At 45.0% G+C, this 20,346-nt stretch overlaps 2 protein-coding genes across 3 annotated transcripts in view; one reads left to right on the top strand and one right to left on the bottom strand.

Annotated features, from left to right (window-relative positions):
* The window catches only part of REV3L (REV3 like, DNA directed polymerase zeta catalytic subunit), a 120,697-nt gene extending 115,443 nt beyond the window's left edge, over nucleotides 1-5,254 (top strand). Inside the window, 2 exon segments of the mRNA XM_054061905.1 lie at nucleotides 1,379-1,588; nucleotides 3,990-5,254. Of these exon segments, the coding sequence (XP_053917880.1) occupies nucleotides 1,379-1,588; nucleotides 3,990-4,130 (351 nt within the window). The 3' untranslated portion in view covers nucleotides 4,131-5,254.
* Nucleotides 5,255-5,393: 139 nt separating this feature from the next.
* Nucleotides 5,394-18,426, bottom strand: MFSD4B (major facilitator superfamily domain containing 4B). 2 transcript variants are annotated; one of them, XM_054061907.1, is made up of 4 exons: nucleotides 18,148-18,426; nucleotides 17,168-17,336; nucleotides 12,700-12,816; nucleotides 5,394-10,333 (listed from the first exon to the last, which is right to left on the bottom strand). In XM_054061907.1, the coding sequence occupies exons 2-4, from the start codon at nucleotides 17,331-17,333 to the stop codon at nucleotides 9,090-9,092; spliced, it is 1,527 nt and encodes a 508-aa protein (XP_053917882.1). In that variant the 5' UTR covers nucleotides 17,334-17,336; nucleotides 18,148-18,426; the 3' UTR covers nucleotides 5,394-9,089. The 2 variants fall into 2 exon arrangements, with proteins under 2 accessions (XP_053917882.1, XP_053917881.1); XM_054061906.1 differs by lacking the exon at nucleotides 18,148-18,426 and adding an exon at nucleotides 17,407-17,559.
* Nucleotides 18,427-20,346: the final 1,920 nt, after the last annotated feature.

Raw genomic sequence — 20,346 nt, 5'->3', positions numbered from 1 at the left:
AGTACATCTGTACAGTGTTTGGTTGATCATGACTTTTAACAGAATGAGGTTTATCTGAAGCTACGGCAACAGTTACTTTACAAGGCAGTGTTTGATGCCCAAACATGCAGACCTGGTTCTTAGGTCTTCTTTGTGGTTTTTTTCACTTAGTAAATCAATTTTTTTGAGCAGCCCTTTTGTGCAGGGGTGATCACGCCGCTATTTACCATATTCTGGCCCTTTGTGTAGTTTAAAAGGATGTTTTGCCATAACAGTATATTTTTAGCATACTTGTAGATGCATCTATTTGACTGCACCACCTTTTCAATCTCTCTGTAGTAGATGCTGGAACTCAGTAGATGCTGTTTTCCCAAGGTGTTCTGAAGGTCTTCCCTCTTTATAGAAAAGAGGGCCCATCAGCAGAAACACTTTTAAAAAAAAATCTCTATCACCAAAAATTTTAAACTAATTCTAGCCACAACTGACTTTTCTAAAAGTTAAAGAAATCATAGAGATGCAGGAAGAGAAGTGTTAGATGGCTGGATTTTAGTTTGCGATTCCCCTGACAAAAGGCAATGTATCTGTGTAGTTTGGTTACTCTGCTTTGTGTGGACTTTAGCAGCACAATAGTATGTCATGTTTCTCACTGCAGACTTTTAAAATAGCCTGATATATTCCTTTGCTGTGCTTTTCCCATGACACTCACCTTAACTGTTGTATCTCTGAAGAGGCAAAAAGAGCCCTGACTCTTTTACAAGGCCAGGGAGCACCAAGGAGGTCGTGGGGAGCAGAGCAGCTGGGTGTTTGAAGTGGGAGAGTGAAGGATAAAACAAAGCATGTATCGTGCAGCACCAGGAGTGAGTGCAGAGAGCAAACTTTCCTGGGCGTGAGGGGGCAGTGATGGAGCTCTGTCCAGGGAAATCGGAGCACGAGCTAGAGCCGCGGACCAAAGGACAGTGGCAGGTCTGTGACCAAGACTGCACCAACACAGAAACTTGAGAGGAGACAGGATCTGGATGGCAGCCACCAGGACTGCAGCCAGGGCACGTCTGGATGTGAAACAGATCAGCACCTATGAAGGAACAGCTGCAGAAGACAAAGTCTGAGATGAGATCAGGAATTTAATATGTGATGGAGGATTTCTTTGGTTACTCTTTCACTTTTCTGGTGAGATTCCCTGTGAAATAGGTGTGGATGAGTTCTGTTGACTTCAGGGCAAGTGCTGCACTCTTCAGAATGATGCGATCCACGTTCAGAATTTATGCACAAACCCATGCCCTGCAGGCTCTGTTGCACTTTCACGCTCCTTTTAAAAAAAAAAAATAGGCTACATAATTGAGGAATAAGGCAAGCTGCTCTCTTGGAAGTTCATTACCTCTTCATTTGTTTTTTTTATCAGATTCAAAAAGCTGCTTCGACTGCCCGCATTGAGCTAGAAGGACGCAAAGGCACAATTTCCCAGTATTTCACGACCTTACACTGTCCCGTGTGTGATGAACTGACCCAATATGGGATTTGTAATAAATGCAGAAGCCAGCCACAGCATGTGGCAGTGATTCTCAACCAAGAAATCCGAGAGCTGGAGCGTAAGCAAGAACAGCTGGTCAAGGTATGATTAAAGCACTGTCACATGTCTGTCAGCTGAAATTTCAAAGCAACGTGTTACTGAATATCCCCAACAGCAATGGGAAGTACAGTCCGGGTGTTAAATGTGTTACAGCTTGTTTGCTTTTCCCGTGGCTGTCAAAGGCAGCATAGCAGCTGTTACACTCCTTAGCTTTGCGTAAAGCAGAAGGCAAAGAGGGGGGCTCAGAACAGAAGATGCTTTTCTCCTTTTCTTTTTGTTTTTTTAAGAGTATCCTGACATGGTTTGTAGGTGCCTTTTTACAACGACCGTGATTGCAGAGTTGCAAAAGTTTGAAAGAGTCATCCTTTTTGCACTTAAACAATTAACGCTTGTCCCAGAAATGTATATATGTCTAACATGGATGTACGTTAGCTTGGAGGTTTTCTTGTTGCCATTCTTCTCCATAGGAATTTTCCAAGCTATTTTTTTTCCTTGAGCTAGAAGTCAATTAAGAGAGTAGCTGACTGTGCTCACAAATACTTCATGGCAAAGCACAGTGCCTCCCCTTGCAGCAACATGCATGGCCTCACCTAATTTTTGTACTGTCATGTTTTATAATTAATAATTATTTCTGTTAAAATTGATTTTTAGCACTAGTACATACACCATTTTAAAGACTTGTCTGAATTGCAGGGATATGAATGTTCCTGTAGCCTAGGCATTGATTTGATAGGTTCCCATGGGGCTTTGTTGCTAGAGAGCCATTATAATTCACTGTTCATAAATATTGCATTACTAAGGTGTGGAATTCTATATTTTGCTGTATTTTTGTAATATTTGCTCTGCTCTGCATTATGAATGGCAGTAAAGGAAGGTGGAGTGTGTTCTGCAGTTTTCCTCTGGTGCTCTGTATCTTTTACATTCCTTTTGTTCTGAAATAAACCAGAACTTGGCAACTTGGTCCAGCCCCACAGAAGGATCAGTGGTTTTGATGGGAACATTCTCTTTTCCCTGCAGCATGCAGCAGATCAGCCAGGCGTGGGATTCCCTTCTAGACAGTGTATGATGATTCTGCCTCTCTTTAAGAGCATCTTAAAGTCGTGTTTTAATATGAAGATGTAGCTGTCCTTCACAGCTTAAATTCTTGGCCCTCTTAGGTTATAAACATGCTGGAGCCAGCAGAAAACTGATGTAACACTGAATCAGACACTATCTTAAAGCGCACTTAAAAACTGCATGCCCTCTACACAGGTGAAACTGTCCCTCATACCATGTAGTTGGGACCCTTGCATTCAAACCAGCCACAGCCTCTTTCAAAAGAACGAGGTGGATTTATTTCTGCAGTGGTTTTAGGTGCTGCAAATGTGGAACAAACTGTTTAAATCCTCTTCCTTGTTGGTTAGGGTTGGAGGTCAAAGGACTGCTGTGCTCTGAGGTGCTGCGTGGGGTCCTGGCCAAGAGGGGCTGCTTCTCTCCCACAACTGTCAGTTTGAGTTTCTGGTCTGCAGGGATTCAGTGTTGATATGGGTCTGGCTGAGAGGGTCGCTGGTAACCAAGTAATTTTGACATAGAAAGAAGGAAAACTAATTTTAAAAGCAAAGGATATGATTTTGATTTGTTGTTCAAACCATCCAAACTGTTGGACAACCTTGTGTAACATTTTGATGTTACAAAACACAAATGTGTTTGGAAGCAAATCCCTCGGGTTTTCTTGAAAAGCATCGGAGGTGGCAGATACTGGAAAGGATTAAAAATAAAAGAGCAAACCTTGGGGGAAACCTGTGCCTACTGCTATTTTCTTCTATCAGGTATCTCATGTTAGAAGTACTTTCAAGCAGCATTAACTACCATAATGAGTAGTTCCACGAAGGAGGAGAGCAGTGGAAACTGCCTTCTTATGTCTGTCTTTCTTGGGATTGACTAACTCTGACTTGAAAAGTAAAACTCTAATTGAAGCTTATCTTGAAACAGGAGTAGGTTATTAAGTCCCTTTCCTGCATGGAGAGTAACAGTTTTGTCTCTTTTCACTGGGAAGCTTTCATACAGGATAAGTTTATCACCAGTGTAACACACCGCCCCACTTAAACCCACTCATTTACCTTATTTTTCCAAGTGCTGCTGCACAGGAGTAGAACTTAATTAGCCAGAATGAAACACAAGCTATGCAGCCACGCTGTTGATCTCTGCCCCATACACTGTGGGTGGCAGCTGCTGCCCAGCAGCAGGAGCAGCAGCAAAAGGAACATCTGGCAGTGGCAGGAGAGGCTGCAGTAGGGAATGGAGCTGCTCTGGATGCCTCCATGTTGGGGAAAAGCTTGGTGCTGGTAGGGCTGTGCCTGTTGTGCTGATGGAATGTTGGGGACTTAAAAGTCCCAAGTGCTTTATGCCTTGCCTGCGTCAAGTTTAAAATAACCTGGTTTGCTTTTTCTTACATACACTCTAGATATGCAAGAACTGCACAGGCTGCTTTGATCGACAGATCCAGTGCGTCTCCCTCAACTGTCCCGTACTTTTCAAGCTCTCCAGAGTAAGCAGGGAACTGTCAAAGGCGCCGTATCTTCGCCAGCTGCTTGACCAGTTTTGAATGCTCTGTGTTACAGGATTCCAGGTGCTATTTTTTTTTTCTTCAGTGTTTACCACACTAAGACTATTGTGCATGGTGCTTTTTCAATTCTCATCTAGTCCAGGATTTCCATTTTAACTGTCGGGTTTATGATCTGAAGAATAATGAGCGCTTATCCTAACTAAATTAAAAAACAAACATCTGTTGATCTATGAATAGCTCACTTTTTAAGATGTACAAATTTCTTCTTTCTTTCATGTTTCTAACATACTGTTTTATAATGCTGATGTTGAAATAGCTACGTGTGACATCTTGTAAATCCATATCCATTTCAAAGTAGAAGTCAAGTTTACTTCCTGGAGGAAGGAGCACTGAAAACCTCTTAACGACAAAACCATTAGTGTGTGTTCTTGAACTGTCAGTATCAAGACGTGTTACATGTTATCCTTTCACTTTATAATTTTGTCTGCGAAATATTTTGTAAATACACTTTTTTACTTTTCAAACAACTGAGTAAAATAATGTGCAATGACTTTTATACAGATAATTTTAAAGTCGGTTGGTATATCTCCTCCTAAGTTTTGCCTGATTCCAAGTAGATGGTTATTTTGATCAGACTGTGCAAACAGTAGTACCATGTGTAGCATTTTGAAACATTATTTTCTAAAAATGGCTGTCTTGCTTTAGCTATTAATGGGGCATTGTGAGGAACTGTGCAAAGACATTTTTGTTACAAACCTGTGGGACTGTTGCAATACTTTAAATATAAAATTTTATTCCATTTTTGCTTCTTTTGTATAGACATTTCTATTGCTTCTAAATATGCTTAAAATATTTTCTTTCCTTATGTACTGTACAGTTAAATCTTATTTGCCACCATCTTGACAAAATGTGTATTTAGAATATTTGTATAACTGTATAAAATGGAAAAGGAATTATGTGGTCAGTGCATTGTTTTCTAAACTGGAAATCATTTTGTTTTAGAAGTTAATAATGGAAACCATATTAAAGTTGAATAAAATGATATGGTAAAAATTATGGGTTTCTTTCATATTTACCCTTGATTGCAGGGTTTGTTCCCCTCGTCGGGCACGTGAATAGTAATGTGAACAAGATCACTCACATAAGAGTTAAAAACCCACGATTCAGTTTCCAGCTGAAGCTCTGGGATCTAAAGCCTCAGTGTCAATTCTTGGCACCCATCCCCAAACCAGAAGAGAAACATTCCCAGTTTTCCATTAGTCAAAAGAGGAGTGAGTTTTAAATTTAGAAGTCCAGAGCACCTTTGAAAAATAGAAGAAAACTTTATTTACATCAAGGAACCTGAGTGCCTTCTCCAGTTAAGAATTTATTACATTCACGATACAATCAGTATTCCATTTCGCAGAATGCAGTGCAATGTAAACCCACACCCAGCAGGATAAAAGCTCTTCAATATAGAACACAACAGCCACAGGTGGTGATGTGCTTTTATGCAAAGAAACTAAAGAAAAAAAACCATCAAGGCACAGAACTTTGGCCACCCTCACACTCAGCATTGTTCACAGGCCAAATAAAAGTGCAAATGCCAGAGCCTACACATTAGTGCTTGTGACACAATCCATCAATGGGCAGCGCTTCAGGGAGAAATAAAACTAGTAAATAACGCTTGACTGTAAGAGGTTACCTCTAACGCCAGAGAAATGGACAAGTGCTCATCTCCAACCCATTCCTGGTTTTATGGACAAAAGCAGGATTCTTATTAAATTCAGAGATCTGATCCACAGACCACAGCTCTCGTCCTCAACACTGAGACGACTTTTCTAAGATAAGCAAGGCAATGGTAAAGTGAAAGTAACCCAAGTTTACTTCAATGTCAACCCATAACACCTAAGTGTAAGCACTGATGCTTTCTGGAGGACCTGTCACTTCAAAGGCACCGTGAGCAGATCCACACTGTAAACACATCCTCCCTTCAGCTGCGTGTGCCAAGAAGCTCTTTACTTTGAAATGGAATTAAAACAGGTGACAACTAATGTTCATTCCCTAAAAAGAAGCCTTGAGGAATACCATTATCCAAGAAAAGGCTGTAGGAAAGCTACAGCCTGGAACATCCAAGTGTGTGTAGAACTGCTGTGAGCTGGATTCATTGTTGGAAATGTCCTGGATTTGTTTTAATCTTAACCATGAAGATTAAATGCTTTAACCATTTCATTTTCATTTAAGGGCAGCCCCTGCCACTAACAGCATGCTTTTAGGGGATGAGGAGAACGAGTGCTATAAGGATATCCCAGTTCCAGCCTGAGGCCAGAATTGAGACACTGAAGGTTCTAAGTGCTCACTCAAAATTTAGACATGATCCAAACAAGAGTTTCCACATATCAACTGGACATTTTACATGGTACCATTTCAAGATACAACAATAATGAGAGTTCCACTGTCTCCTTACCACTGCATTTTGGATCCCTTACTTCTTGCCACATGCTGCTCTGACCTTGGCATTCCAGGCTGTTGCTCCACTCCTACAACATGGGCTTTTAAGGGGGCAAAAGGGGATGAATTCAAGTGACTCACACAGGAATTAATACAGCCAGTAAAAACAAAATCTTTGTTTTCCACCATATTTTTACATTTGTTGGGAAGGTGTTAGTCAGGAACACAAATAAGCCGTGCATATTGAAGCAGTCAATACGCGGGCAAGTTTCAGAGAGGTTACAATGTTTTTCCTTCTGCGGCTTTAATTTCATTTTTCTGGGTTTTTTTAGTACTTGATTTTGCAAGATGTGTAAAATATCCCTGAGAACAAGCTTAGGTGTGGGACGTTCCAAATTGGAATTTAATTCCAAAAGTTGGTGTATGAATTGGATGTTATTTTAAATCTTCCTGCTTCCCAGGTGTGTTTCTTGAACAAATTTTCCCCTGGCAACATGATTTGAGGTCTGGGGAAACTTCACCTTGCTGCCTATTCAGGTGAGGCCTGTGGATGGCAGGTCTGCGGGAAGCCACCATGGAACCATTTCTGTATCTTTTGTTGTCTGTCCTGCAGCAACCCCAGAGGAAACCCGTGAGCTCCCCAGGGCTGTTGGGAACTCCTGCAAGGCGGAGCAGAAGCAGGTGTCACCATCGCACCCCCCATCCACCAACAGGATTTGTCCTTTCTATCAGTTAACACCCCTGCTCCCTACACACACAAAATGGTTACAGTAGAGCGCAGGAGGGGAAAGGAAAGTTGACGGAATGGAGGCTTAGTCTGCGCTCCCATGAGTCACTGCCCCTGCCACACCCCTTCATTTGTTACGTGTGAAACAGAGCTGAACACATCCGGCCACGCAGCTGAACAAGCGCTGTCACTGCCACCAAGAACAGAACGTTTAAGAGCACTCTTCAGTACCTTATACAAAGAAGAGGACCGTTGTGCAGTGAGTGAAAGAAGTCTGTAATTTAAAGTGCAGGTTCATGCATTGCATTGGGAAAGGAGCCACAGAAATGCATGTAAACACCAGGGGGGAAAAAAAGGTATCATCCGGAAAAACCACAACAGCATTAAGGCGACAACAGCAGAGTGAGAGGGAGGCCCTTTGGCATGGCAAGATGCAAAAAAATTATATGTTTTCTCTACAAGACCTTACCGACTTCTCAGAAGAAAAGAAAAAGCCATGAGATTCTAGGGTACACAACTGGGGGACAGGAGAGGGAACAAACCCAGACCTGGAAACACACTGAACAGCCACAACTCTGTGCTATGTTACACCTAAAGCTCTTCTGTTATTAAATTAAACTCCTAAACCGGAAAAATAGTAATAAAAGTGCAAAGTGGAAAATCACCAAACATGACCACATTCTGATCACGCAGCCTTAAAAAAAATACTTAACCTACAATCAGGAGTTTCAAGTAGACAAATTGCAAGACTGTGGTTTCAGAGCCTGATTGTGTCATTAGCAGCTGGTTTTTTTCTCTTGCTGGGAGCGCTGGGAACGATCGGCCCTGCCCTCGGCTTGCCACTCAGCAGCCACAAACCTACAGCTGCAACCCCTGCCTGCGAGTCGTCAGGGCGAGCGATTGCACAGTGCAACCTGATCAGATTGTCTTGGCAATAATTCCCTCTCGTTTTCAGATTTTTCATCTTAACACATCACTGTGTTAAAGTCTTGCCCACAGGAAGCCAGAAAAATTGGTATAACCTTAATTTAACCAACTGGCTCAAAAACATCACAGCCCTATGGCAATACCATATATTAAGTAATCTGTATAGTTTCATCTCCTTCAAGCATGTCTTGATTTCAAAGGTAGTGCAGTAACTAAAATCACAAGTGCAATCACTAGTACTTTAGATAGATTTGTAACCACTCTTTAACTGGTAAATCAGAGATACACATAAGAGCAGATTAATACGACCCATTTTGTACCCCCTCTTCCCATAAACCACTTTTAAATGACCCAGAGCCACGGTTCCACTCATAAAAATTAATTTTTAGGAGGATTTTTTTTTGTCTTGGTGACAGAAACAGCAAATTATACGGTTTGGCAGGAAGTTCTCCTATTTGCAGCCTCTGGGCATCACCTGCAATTGGACTTGATTTCCTGGTTTATGTCATACAAACTGTCAGTGCAGTAGAAAGATTCCTCTTCCACAAGCTAAAAGAAAGTTTGGTGCCACCCACCCCCTAAACACCTGAGCCTGAGCAGTCCTCTCTTTCCTAGTTAGTTCTTATCACAGCAAACATTACTTCAATGTGCATCTCACATTTAGAAAACGTCTCATTTTAACATTTTTGGTACAGCCCATACATCTTATCAGGTTACCCCAGTCATTGGTGGACGCTCTGGCTCTGCAATGCGCCGCTGCAGGCTGAAAATGAAAGAGGAGAAAGGGCCAGACAAATGCAGAAATGAACACACCGAGCTGTGCGCTGCTATAAAAGGATTCTGGAACCACTTTGCAAGAAAAATTACGATTCAATTGCTTTTCCTTAAAAAAAAAAAAAAAGTCAGCTTTCACTTTAATCGTTCTTCTCCCGCTCAACACTCACAGTTTTCCTCCCAGGGGAGCCACCAGCAACCATTGGAGAATCGTGCAGAACATTGTCCAGATGGGGCTGGAGAGGGACTTCGGCCGGAGAGTCCCCTGGTATTTTACGGGAGGTCTCTATCACAGAGTTCCTCAGTGTGTCATTCATTTCTATTACCTCAAAGTCTGCTTCGTTCCACTCTCCTGCATCCTCCTCATCCTCTTCATCCCCATTATGCCCTGGGTTTGACAACAAAGCTGTCTGGTCCTCGCTCTCGCTCCGATCTTTCAAATCACTCTCACCAGGACAGTTGGCCAATTTGTACATCAGAGGGAAGAGCAGGACGGTCACTGCGGACGTCACCAAGGCAGTGTACATAACCACAGGGACGTGGTGGAACCTTCCTTGGAGATATCCCACTGCAGCAGGAATGCACATCTCACCCAGTGCAGCTCCAATCACAAACAGAGAAGCCGATTTTCCTTGAACAACCGTGTACTGTTCTATCCAGGAGATGCCACTGGGGAAGATGGTAGCCATTGACGCTCCATACACGGCGGTTCCAACCCACAGGGAAGCCGGGTAACTCGCAAAGAAGACCAAGCACGAAGAGGAGACAGCTGAGCCTACGAGACTGAGGAGGATCATGGTGCCGGGGTACAAGCAAGCAGCACAGAATATTGCCAAGCCTCGGCAAGCGGCGAACGCACCCCAGAAGACAGAATTCAAAGCAGCTGCTTCACTGTCTTTCATCTCAGCAAAGACCTTTGCATAAGTAAATATGTAAGAGCCATAAGTGACCTCCGCTCCCACGTACCAGAAGAAGAACATGAACAGAAGAAAAATAAGGGCATAGTGGTATTTGGCAAATGTGCCTTTCTGCGAAGCGGCCTTTGATTTGTCTCGAGCCGAGTTGCCCTTTGAATACAAAATAAAAAATAAAAAAGAAACAAACAGAAGATAGGTCCCTATGACAACGTAGGACCACAAAAAGTCTGCACCGAAGTGGTGTTTCAACACTGACACAGCTGATGCAGATGGTGCTGTCGGCACAGACCTTGGGACAGACTCATTTGTCTTTCCACCTGCTGGAAGGTCTTTAGATTCTGAGCCTCCCAAGGCCATTTTAGCCAGGATTGGAGCCACAAACGCACCAGCAGCAAAACTGAAGTGCAAGGCCTGCATATGTGGCCCAGCCTCTGATCCCCAGGTATTCAGTGCCAGTACATTGCCACCTGCAGATCGGAGAGAGGAGGAGTCCGTGATTCTAGTCTGAAACTAGATATTGGTTAAGAAAAAACAAAAAAAGAGACAATCCAAACTGTAATCTGTATCAATTCAATTTGCAATAATAGCAGATTTAGCAAATACAATGTGCAAAATCGGAGTTAAGTGAAATTTTGTTCTTAAACCCATGCGATGACTGAGCTTCAGGAGGGCATTCGTGGCCGCTGGAATGCAAAACCACACAACAGCTGCACTTAATGACCCTACTCGACAATTTGCATCATTTTTCATCCTTTTTTCAAAGAGCAAACATAACTGCTTCTCATTTCTGTAAGTTCTAAAAGCAACAACACACAACGCTACGAATCTAAGGCCTCATTAAACAACATCCCAGGAAACATCAAGAATTGCTTCCTTCTGATGGGCTGGGACTACCCCAACGGCGCTCAAATGACTCTCCATGAGCAGAAAGGTTTACAGCAATGCCACTGCAGAGAACAAACGACAACACCCTCAGAGCAATAATAATGCTACAAAACAAGATCTCAGAGAGACATTTTTAAGTAGTCCCTGAGAAATGTGCAGGGAAATAAGAGCAGTAACTAAATTCCTGTGCTACAGCACAGCAACCCTTGTCACGCAGCACTAACGCCTGTAAATTAATTCAGTTACACTCTACTACCTTGCACTTGAGTTTCTCCTGCTGGGAAGTCTCCCTGACTCAAAGGTCTGACTTCCAAGCAGCACGCCTACCCACTGAAGGCATTTTGACAATAAGCTGACAAGGTTTTCCCATATGAGGAATTTTTAAAACAAGTGCCATGTGTAATGATCCTAGCAGAGGCAACGAATACACCTATGCACTCTGGTTATTTAGCATCACCCATGACATGCAAAACCATCTTTTTCACTACACGATCCTGTACCACACTCCCTTCAGTGTTAACAGAGCTCCCTCAGGCTCCATGGAATTATGCAGATGGCTCACATGCGCAGCCATCTCTCCTCTGTGTTGCCTACCAGCCAAGCCACCAAAACCAGGCCCTAGCTGGGATGCTTCCAAAGCTGTTTGGATAGTGAGGCTAATTCATTAGCCAGCTCCTACTCAGAAATAAGGCTGGCTCAAAGCTGGTCAACCAGATCCAGTCATACCTTGCTGGCCAGTTAAGTACCCACAGACTCCCTCAGAAAGCCAGGGAAGTCAGCACACTGCTGGCACATCACTGGAGTGGTGGCAGGTGAGTGGCCGCCTCTTGCAGCTTCACCACCACCCTCCACAGCAACGCCAGAACACTTCACTGCTGACAGACTTTTGTTTTCTTGTCCCCACCTGCAAGTATGCCAGCGCTACCCAGTGGTCTCTAAGCAGGCTTGGGTCTCTTACCATGCCCTCTCATTTCCATCATCTATACGCTGCCTGTAAGAGATTTAGGCTTGTGTACCTTTGCCTCCCTACCCAGTGAGCCCATCCACTGGAAAAAAACGCTGTACAGCAGCAATGCCCAGAAGAGTTTGCATCTGAACTGCCTACTACAGCCAGCCAGCCCCAAATCATCCTTCCTAAGCCATACTAATGGCCTAATTTCTGTGGGAATTTCTTTTTCATTCATACCTCAGGTATAACTGACCTTTCCAGCTGCACCTGCAGACACTGGCTCTGCTGCTCCACTGGTACATCCTCCTCCAATAAGGAGACTCTACTAAGAAACTGGTTTTGAACAGATTTCCAGCAAAAGTGGCTTTCCAGGTCCATCTGCAGGATGCACGTGCCAAAGACTTACAATATGGAGCACAGAATTAAACGTATTCCCAAACAGTTAAGTGAGGCTGGCTGAGAGCGGCAAATCTCCATTTATTCAGGGAGATGGATGCCATGGTGCTCTAAGTGAGCTACAGCAGTAGATGTCTGTCTGCTGTGACTCCCCAAATCCCACCTGGCGAGGTTCAGGTGGCCAACTGTCCAACACAGCAACTCTGAGAATCGCTCTCAAACACCGTGGCTTGCTCAGGGCTAACCCAGATCCAGACGGCACCCAATTAGCTTCCTGCAGATGGGTAACATAAAGAAAACACTTGTTTCAAAAGCACATGATGTTTGCTTTACATCTGTGATTGCCCACTGAAATGCATACTGATCTTATCCAGGAAGCGAGGGACACCCAGCGCTCCAGGCCCCTTAAGGGAGACCAGTTACAGGGACACAAACACCAGAAGTCTCAGGACCAGAATAATCCAAGAATCCCATCCAGGTAAAGCAGCTCCCCACCTTGAATTCAAGATTCATTTGTCACATGAAATACCAGGAACAGCTTTGGTGAGCTTGACCTTTCCAATTTGTTTGGTGAAGGAACTATCGGACCACGTGGTCCCTTACCTGTGTCTAGAATTCCCATGGAAGCTCCAATGACTGACATTAAGACAGTTAACAGCAGGGATTTCTTACACCAGGGTATCCCATAAAGACCAACTGTTGTTCCAAACATGGATAATGCTGGAAAGGTTAAAAAACAACAAAAAAAACCCCAGGTAATACAGTTTCCACTTAAACTATAAAACATACAGAAGAGCAAGAAAAACAAACAAAGAGTAAGAAATGCAAACACATTCATCACTACTGCAGTTACACATAATCCTAACAGGTGATGTAACATAACCCCCTCGATTCAGGACTGGCAGAAACAGCTAGAAAGTTCAACAGAATCATTTTTCACTTGGGAAGAAGGAACTTCATCAGGATATATGAACACTACAAAAAAAACCTGTTTGGCCAAAGCTTTCTTTGCAAAGGGAGTAGCATCTCCTGCTAGAATGCTCAGAAGTCATCTTCTGCAAACTTCTGGTTTAGAAGCACCATTTCAGTATCTCCTGCAAACTTCTGACCTAGAAATATTACTTTATCACAAAAGAAATAAAAGGTGGCTTTGGACAGTATGAAGTTTTCCCTCTGAGAGCTTCAGAGCATTAAATTTGCCTCCAATTAAAAGAACACAAATCACTAAACTCTTAAAATCTTCTAAAGCAACCGCTCCTTGGCCAAAAAAAGAACGTCCGTATAAAAATGCTGACTTTCATTTATATTCTGTTCTCACAGGAAGGATGTATTCCAAGGGATTTCTGGAGTTTTAAGAGACAGAACTACAACATTTCTCATCATAAATTTAGCAGCATTTCACTAACAGTATTGACTTTGCTATTATTAACTATGCTTACAACATGGCATTTCAAAAATTCTTCTAGCAGATGGAAATTATCTTCATTACAGTTTGGGAGGAAATCCAGCAGTTACAGTCCATACTTCTAATCACCTTCATAATAAAATAATCTGCAATTAATATCTCAAATATACAGTATTAGTTTTTTAGAAAGCTTGTACCAGTTCAGGCTTATCTTAGGACGAGGGACAATGGGTATAAACTGGAGAGGGGCAGATTTAGACTAGACATAAGGAGGAATTTCTCCATCATGAGGGTGGTGAGGCACTGGCACAGGTTGCCCAGGGAAGCTGTGGCTGCCCCATCCCAGGAGGTGTTCAAAGCCAGGTTGGATGGGGTCTTGGGCAGCCTGATTTAGTGGGAGGTGTCCCTGCCCATGGCAGGGGATTGGAACTGGATGGGCTTTAAAGTCCCTTCCAACCCAAACTATTCTATGATTCTATTATTTTTCCAAATCAATGCTTGATCACAGGTGGGGCAGACACTTAAAGGTCAATGGGGATTGATGGAATTAAGACCTTTAGTTAATCCCAAAGAAAAACAACAAAGGACAAAAAAATATCCAGAATTCTAAAGCCCTAGTGAGATACTTGGAATACATGCCTCAAAATATTTTTGAAGGCTAGCATGCAGAAAAAGCTAAAGGTGGGGTGTGTTATGTGCAGCTTCTCGGATGCCCCACTCCAAGCTGAAACGTAACTTCTCAGCAAGTTCTCAGTAGCCCACTTCAGCTCTACACCTGAAGATCAGTACTTAAAAGCTTCCTTGACAAAGACAGGTTACGTCTTCAATTTTTTTCCAGTGTCAAAAGCTGAAAGAAAGGCAATGAAGCTGGTGAAGGGTCTGGAGCACAAGTTTTATGAGGAGCGGCTGAGGGAACTGGGGTTGTTTAGTCTAGAGAAAGGGAGGCTGATGGGAGGCCTTATCGTCCTCTACAACTACCTAAAAGGGGATTGCAAAGAAGGCATTGGTCTCTTCTCCCAAGTAACGAGATGAGAGGAAACGGCCTCAAGTTGCACCAAGGAAGGTTTAGATTGGATATTAGGAAAAAATTCTTCAACAAAAGGGTTGTCAAGCATAGATTGGCACAGGCTGCCTAGGGAAGTAGTGGAGTCACCATCCCTGGAGGTATTTAAAACACATGTAGAGGTGGTGCTTAGGGACATAGTTTAATGGTGGACTTAGAAGAGCTAGGTTAGGAATTGGACTCAATGATCTTAAAGGTCTTTTCCAACCTAAACTATGCTGTGATTCTGTGAAAGACGGGAGATAAAACTACACAAGCCAAAGCCTCTTACAGGCAGCCTTCAGATGACAGAAATGAGAGACGATTCAGTCGTTCAAACAATGGTTTTGCCATAAGCACTACCAAACCGGAGATCAATAATTTTCTGAGTATTCCTGTGTGATACCTCAGGAAAAGGAGCAAATACTAAACTATCTCAAGTTAATATTCACCTCCACAGGTGTGTTAGTTCCAGTACAGAAGGTCAAGTTTCAAATGTAAGAAGAGGCCTAAAGGAAACCTACTTTACAGGTGTTCTGGAGGAGAGAGAAAAAGAACGGGGAAAAGACCAAATAAAGGCAAGTTAGAACAAGAATAAATAAGAACTGATCCAGGGAGATGAAGACAAGAAGATGGGGGTGAGGGGAAAGAAAAGCGACAGAAACGTCGTATGACATGACTACTTCTGCTAGCAGGAAACAGGCATACAGGGGTAATAAGAGTCTCAAACACTACACACAGAAAACGGCTCTTCTCATATTCTCTGAACTGATGCTGTGATTACAGCAGAGCCCTCAGGAAGGCACAGTTCTCTTTGAATCTCCCCAATTAAAAGTATGGGATGGAGAAGGAAAAGAGTGAGCCTGGTATCTACTTTAGTCCCTAACTTAGAGCAGAGAAGACGTACTGCCATCGCTGCATTTGAAAGGAGAAAAAAAGACATGGCTTCCACTATTTTAGGTGTGCTGCGACAATCTCTACCTGAACAAGACCCTAATACAAGTCTGAAAGGAGCACGTCATCTCCCGTGTGTGTGTGGCTCCTAGTGACCTGGCAGCCAAGTGACCCTGCTCTGCCAGGACGAAGCCAGGCCTGCGCTCCTACCAAGGAGAGTTTCCACTTGTCCAAAAAAATGTTAAGATTGTGAGCTGTGGTTCCTATAGAGTTTAAGCATTTTCAGAGCTAGGCAGCAACTGAGCAACAAGTTGCCACAATCACTGGTGGTATTTAACGTAATTTCCATTTCAAATATTTGGTTAAGGCCCTCCAGGTGACAATCATAGACTAGAATCAGAGAATCATTAAGTTGGGATAGACCTCCAAGATCATCCAGTCCAACCGTCAGCCCAACACCACCATGCCTACTCAACCATGTCCTGAAGTGCCCCATCCACACGTTTTTTGAACTCTTCCAGGGATGGTGACTCCACTCCTTCCCTGGGCAGCCAGTGCCAAAGCTTCACTACTCCTTCAGTAAAGAAATCATTCCCAATATCCAATCCAACTCCCCTTGGTGCAACTCAAGGCCACCTCTACCCATTCCACCATTTGCTACTTGGGAGAAGAGACCAACACCCATCTCTCTATAGGCTTCTAGGTAGTTGTAGAGAACACTAAGGTCTCCCCTCCAGACCAAATAACCCCAGCTCCCTCAGCCATGCCTCATAAAACTTGTGCTCCAGCCCCTTTACCAGCTTCGTTGCCCTTCTCTGGACACACTCCAGCACCTTAATGTCCTTCTTGTAGCGAGAGGCCTAAAACTAAACACACTACTCAAGGTGTGGCCTCACCAGCACTGAATACAGGGGCAGAATCACTTCCCTGGTCCTTCTGGCCACGCTGTTTCTGACACAGGCCAGGATGCTACTGGCCTTCTTGGCCACCTGGGCACACTGCTGCTCACGTTCAGCCACTGTCAACCAACACTCCCAGATCCTTTTCCTCTGGGCAGCTTTCCAGACACTATTCCCCAAGCCTGTCACGCTGCATGGGGTTGTTGTGACCAGTCTTAGCACTTGTGTCGAGTACAGGAAGGTGATCACTTCCGATGAGCTTTAGGAGAGAGAAGGGCTTTACGCAGCTCTCCCCACAGCGGGTGCCTCCCCATGACCAATGGCCGGGGGTTCTGCTGTGTGGTTTGGGTTGGAAGAGACCTTAAAAATCATCCAGTTGCAACGCGCCTGCCATGGGCAGGGACACCTCCCACGGGACCGTGTTGTGCAAAGCCTCACCCCGCGTGTCCTTGAACACCTTCAGGGATGGGGCATCTGTGACTTCTCAGGGCAACCTGTGCCAGTGCCTCAGCGCCCTCACAGGAAAAAGTTTCTTCCTAATCTCCCGTCTAAACCTTCCCCCTCTCAGCTTAAAACCATTTCCCCTCGCCCTATCCCACACTCCCTGAAAAAGAGCCCCCTCCCAGCCCTCCTGCAGCTCCTTTAACTGCTGGAAGCTGCGAGGTCTCCCCAGAAAATGGAACCAGAAGCCGAAGGGCAGTTTCCTGTGTTTTGTTTCCGTTCTCACGGGGGCCGGTTCGCTCCAGGCGGGCCGGGGCCGGGCCCGGCCTCGATGTGAAGGGACGATCACCCCGACTTGCCCCTTCCCGGCCCCCCGGGCCCCGCACTCACCGAGCAGCAGCAGCGCGTCGGTGCAGTCGCAGAGGGCGCCGCCGAGCACGGAGCCGCCCAGGTAGCCGAGCGAGCGGCCCACGAAGACGTAGGCGATGTCGGTGACGTTCCTGCGCACGTTGGCGGCCAGGCTGGGGAAGGTGGGGCCCAGCACGGCGATGCTCATGCCCTGCAAGGCAGTGCCAGGGGTGACCCCGCGGGCCGCCGCCGCCCCCGCCCGCCCCCGGCCCCGCGCTCACCAGCCCCAAGAACGCGGCGCACAGCGACACCGAGACGGCCCAGCGCCGCGCCGCGCCCGCCCGCCGCCCCGCCGCCAGCCCAGCGCGCTGCCGCCGCCCCGCTGCCGCCATGGCTCCTCGCGACGCGGCGCTGCGGACCCGCCCCCGCGCGGCAGCGGGAGGACTACGACTCCCGGCCTGCCTCGCGCCCGCGGCTCCGGTGACAATGGACTACAACTCCCGGCGTGCCTCGCGCTCACACCGGCTGCAGGACCGCGGCCCCGGGGACAACTCCCGGCGTGCCCCGCGCCAGCGGCCCTGGGGCAGGGCAGGGCGGCCGCGAGCTTCCCGCCCCGCTGCGGTTGTTTTTCCGTCGCCCGAGGGCGGGTCTTCAGGAGCGACCGGGGCGGTGGGAGCGGGGTGCGCTGAGCGCTGCCTGCTTGAATTGTAGAATCATGGAACGGTTTGGGTTGGAAGGGACCTTAGAGATCATCCAGTTCCACCCCCTGCCAGGGGCAGGAACACCTCCCACCAGCCCATCCAACCTGGCCTTGAACACCTCCAGGGATGGGGCAGCCGCAGCTTCCCTGGGCAACCTGTGCCAGTGCCTCACCGTCCTCATCGGGAGGAATTTCCTCCTTATGTCTTACCCAGCCCCAGCCCCAGCCGCACCAGCCCGCTCAGAACACGGCAAGGAACGTCTGCCCGGTGCCCTCCCGGCCCCGCCGCACGCGAGTGCTGCTCTGCAGAAAAAAGATTTACCTTCTTATTTTAAAGCCTGACAAGCAACTCGAGACAAGGCCGAGTTGGATATTTTTCCTCCTCGTTGTGTTCCTTAAGTCACTCAGAAGAACACAGCCCGGACTCTGCAGCCACGGCCCAGGTTGCAGCGATGCTCCTGCAGGTGAAGCTGCAACTCAGGGGACCCCAGGGGACAGACAGATGGGCATTAGTGTGTGTGTGGGGGGGAAGCACCAACAAGCAACCACGCAAGATAACGTGTAAATCTGTTAACAGCCACCTTAATATCCTGGCAACAGGTTCAGAGGAAGGCTTCCTATCAAGTCCACAGGTAGAGAAATACAAATCAAATACTGTTATTTTATACTTGAAATGATCTTTTTTCTGAAAATCTTATACAAGTCGAACCACTTTTCTACGTCACTGTTTTGCTTCGTTCATTAGCTTTCATGATAAAGACTGTTTGAAACCAGCTTCTTATACAGAAGTATTTGAGATGTATTCCATGAGGCTTTATACCTCAGGAGCGTACAAATGGCAAGAGCACTCAGGCTCTTACAAAGGTTTTGAGCAAATCTTTTTCAAATCCTAATGAATTTAATACAAGGAGTCCACAGAACAACCCCCGGCGGAATGGGAATGTTTCCCTCCTGCTGTCAGATATGTTTATTAAAGAAAGGGAAACTTTTGGCTCTACTACAAAGGAAAGGAGAATGAACTGTGATTTACTGAAGCTGTTAATGAGGAAACACTTCATACTGCCAAGGGGAGTCAAGGTGAAATTGGTAATAGGCCAGTGAATGATCAAAGGTCCAACTGAATTACACTGGCATTTTGTGAAGCAGAATATACAGAATTCTTCTAAAACACCACTGACATTTATTCCAACAGTTTCCCTCCATCAAGTTTACTTTTGCTTTTTGTGAATAAAAGTGTTCTAAGTGTGATATTAAACTTCAGAATGGAAAATAAGAGTAGATAAGATTTTCACAAACAAGTAACTCAAGAGGTCAGCAGTTTAGATTTGTAAATCATTGGTCTTAAAATGGATCGTCAGTGCCATTGGAATGAAATGGGTTGCACCTCATTAATTTAGGAGCAAATGTAACAGGGATATTCCGATCAGAACACAGTGGTAATAAAAGCTGTAAAGGCTTTTATATAAAATTCTGTACATGAGATTCAATAATTATCAGAATATAACACAATTACTTCTAAAAAATTACCAGTTTTACAGGAGAACAAGACTAAAAACTACACACGCAGTAACAAACGGGGCACTTAAGAACTACCATCTTTATTCTGAATAATTTGAGACTGATCACAGTTACTTTAGCACCATGATGGAACATTTAGACATTCACTTCTCATCCTTCTAACAAAGCAGAACTTCAAAGAATGGAGTTAAGGCTAGCAAGACATATATCCTTTAATATCAAAAACAACATACCAAATAGGATGTCTATAAAGATACTTAAACATGTCAGTGTTAGCAATATTGGCACACATTTTAGTATAAAATCACTCTAATCGTAGCATACACAGTTGTGAAACATTAAAAACACTGACGCAATACATACAAGGCTAAAAAACATACTGAAAATATGCTGAGGTTTACATGACTGGAAACTCACTGGCTGACTGGAACTGTAATGGTGCTGTACTTGTCAACAGTGAAACGCACAAACCAAAGTAATTACTTCTCCCCTAGCTGTCTCTCACCTCCCAAAGCTACAGCTCCTGTAGTTAAATGCAGAATGGTTGTGTACGTCCTGGTCAAAATACATTGTATTTATATATAGGTAAACACATACACTCTTTGAGGCATCTTAACTCTGATATTAAAAGTCAGCTTCCATAACACTTCCAGCTCCCTGGAGGGCAATCGGGCACCTAACAAGGCAGCACCTCTGCTCCCTGCTCAGAGAGGGCGGCAGAGCCTGTCCTGTGGGCTCCCACACGGCAAGCGGCAAAACAGGGAGCTGCCCCATGTCATTACAGTGAGAACCCGGCTGCTTAAGTTAACCCGTAAGGATGATCTTAAGGATAGTAACGTTGATTTCCATCCTTAGATACTTCCTTCGGGGCTGCAAGGAAGCATCTCCTGTCCCTTTGCCATGTACTACCTGATGCAAAGAACTGAAAAGGGCATTTTTTGCTTTAAAACAGTAGGTAGCGTCCATTTTTTACATCATAAGCCTGCGATCAAAGCATTCATCT

This window comes from Cuculus canorus, chromosome 3 (assembly GCF_017976375.1).
Source record: "Cuculus canorus isolate bCucCan1 chromosome 3, bCucCan1.pri, whole genome shotgun sequence".
In the NCBI taxonomy this organism is placed as follows: Eukaryota; Metazoa; Chordata; class Aves; order Cuculiformes; family Cuculidae; genus Cuculus; species Cuculus canorus.
This window is presented reverse-complemented; position numbering and strand designations above follow the sequence as displayed.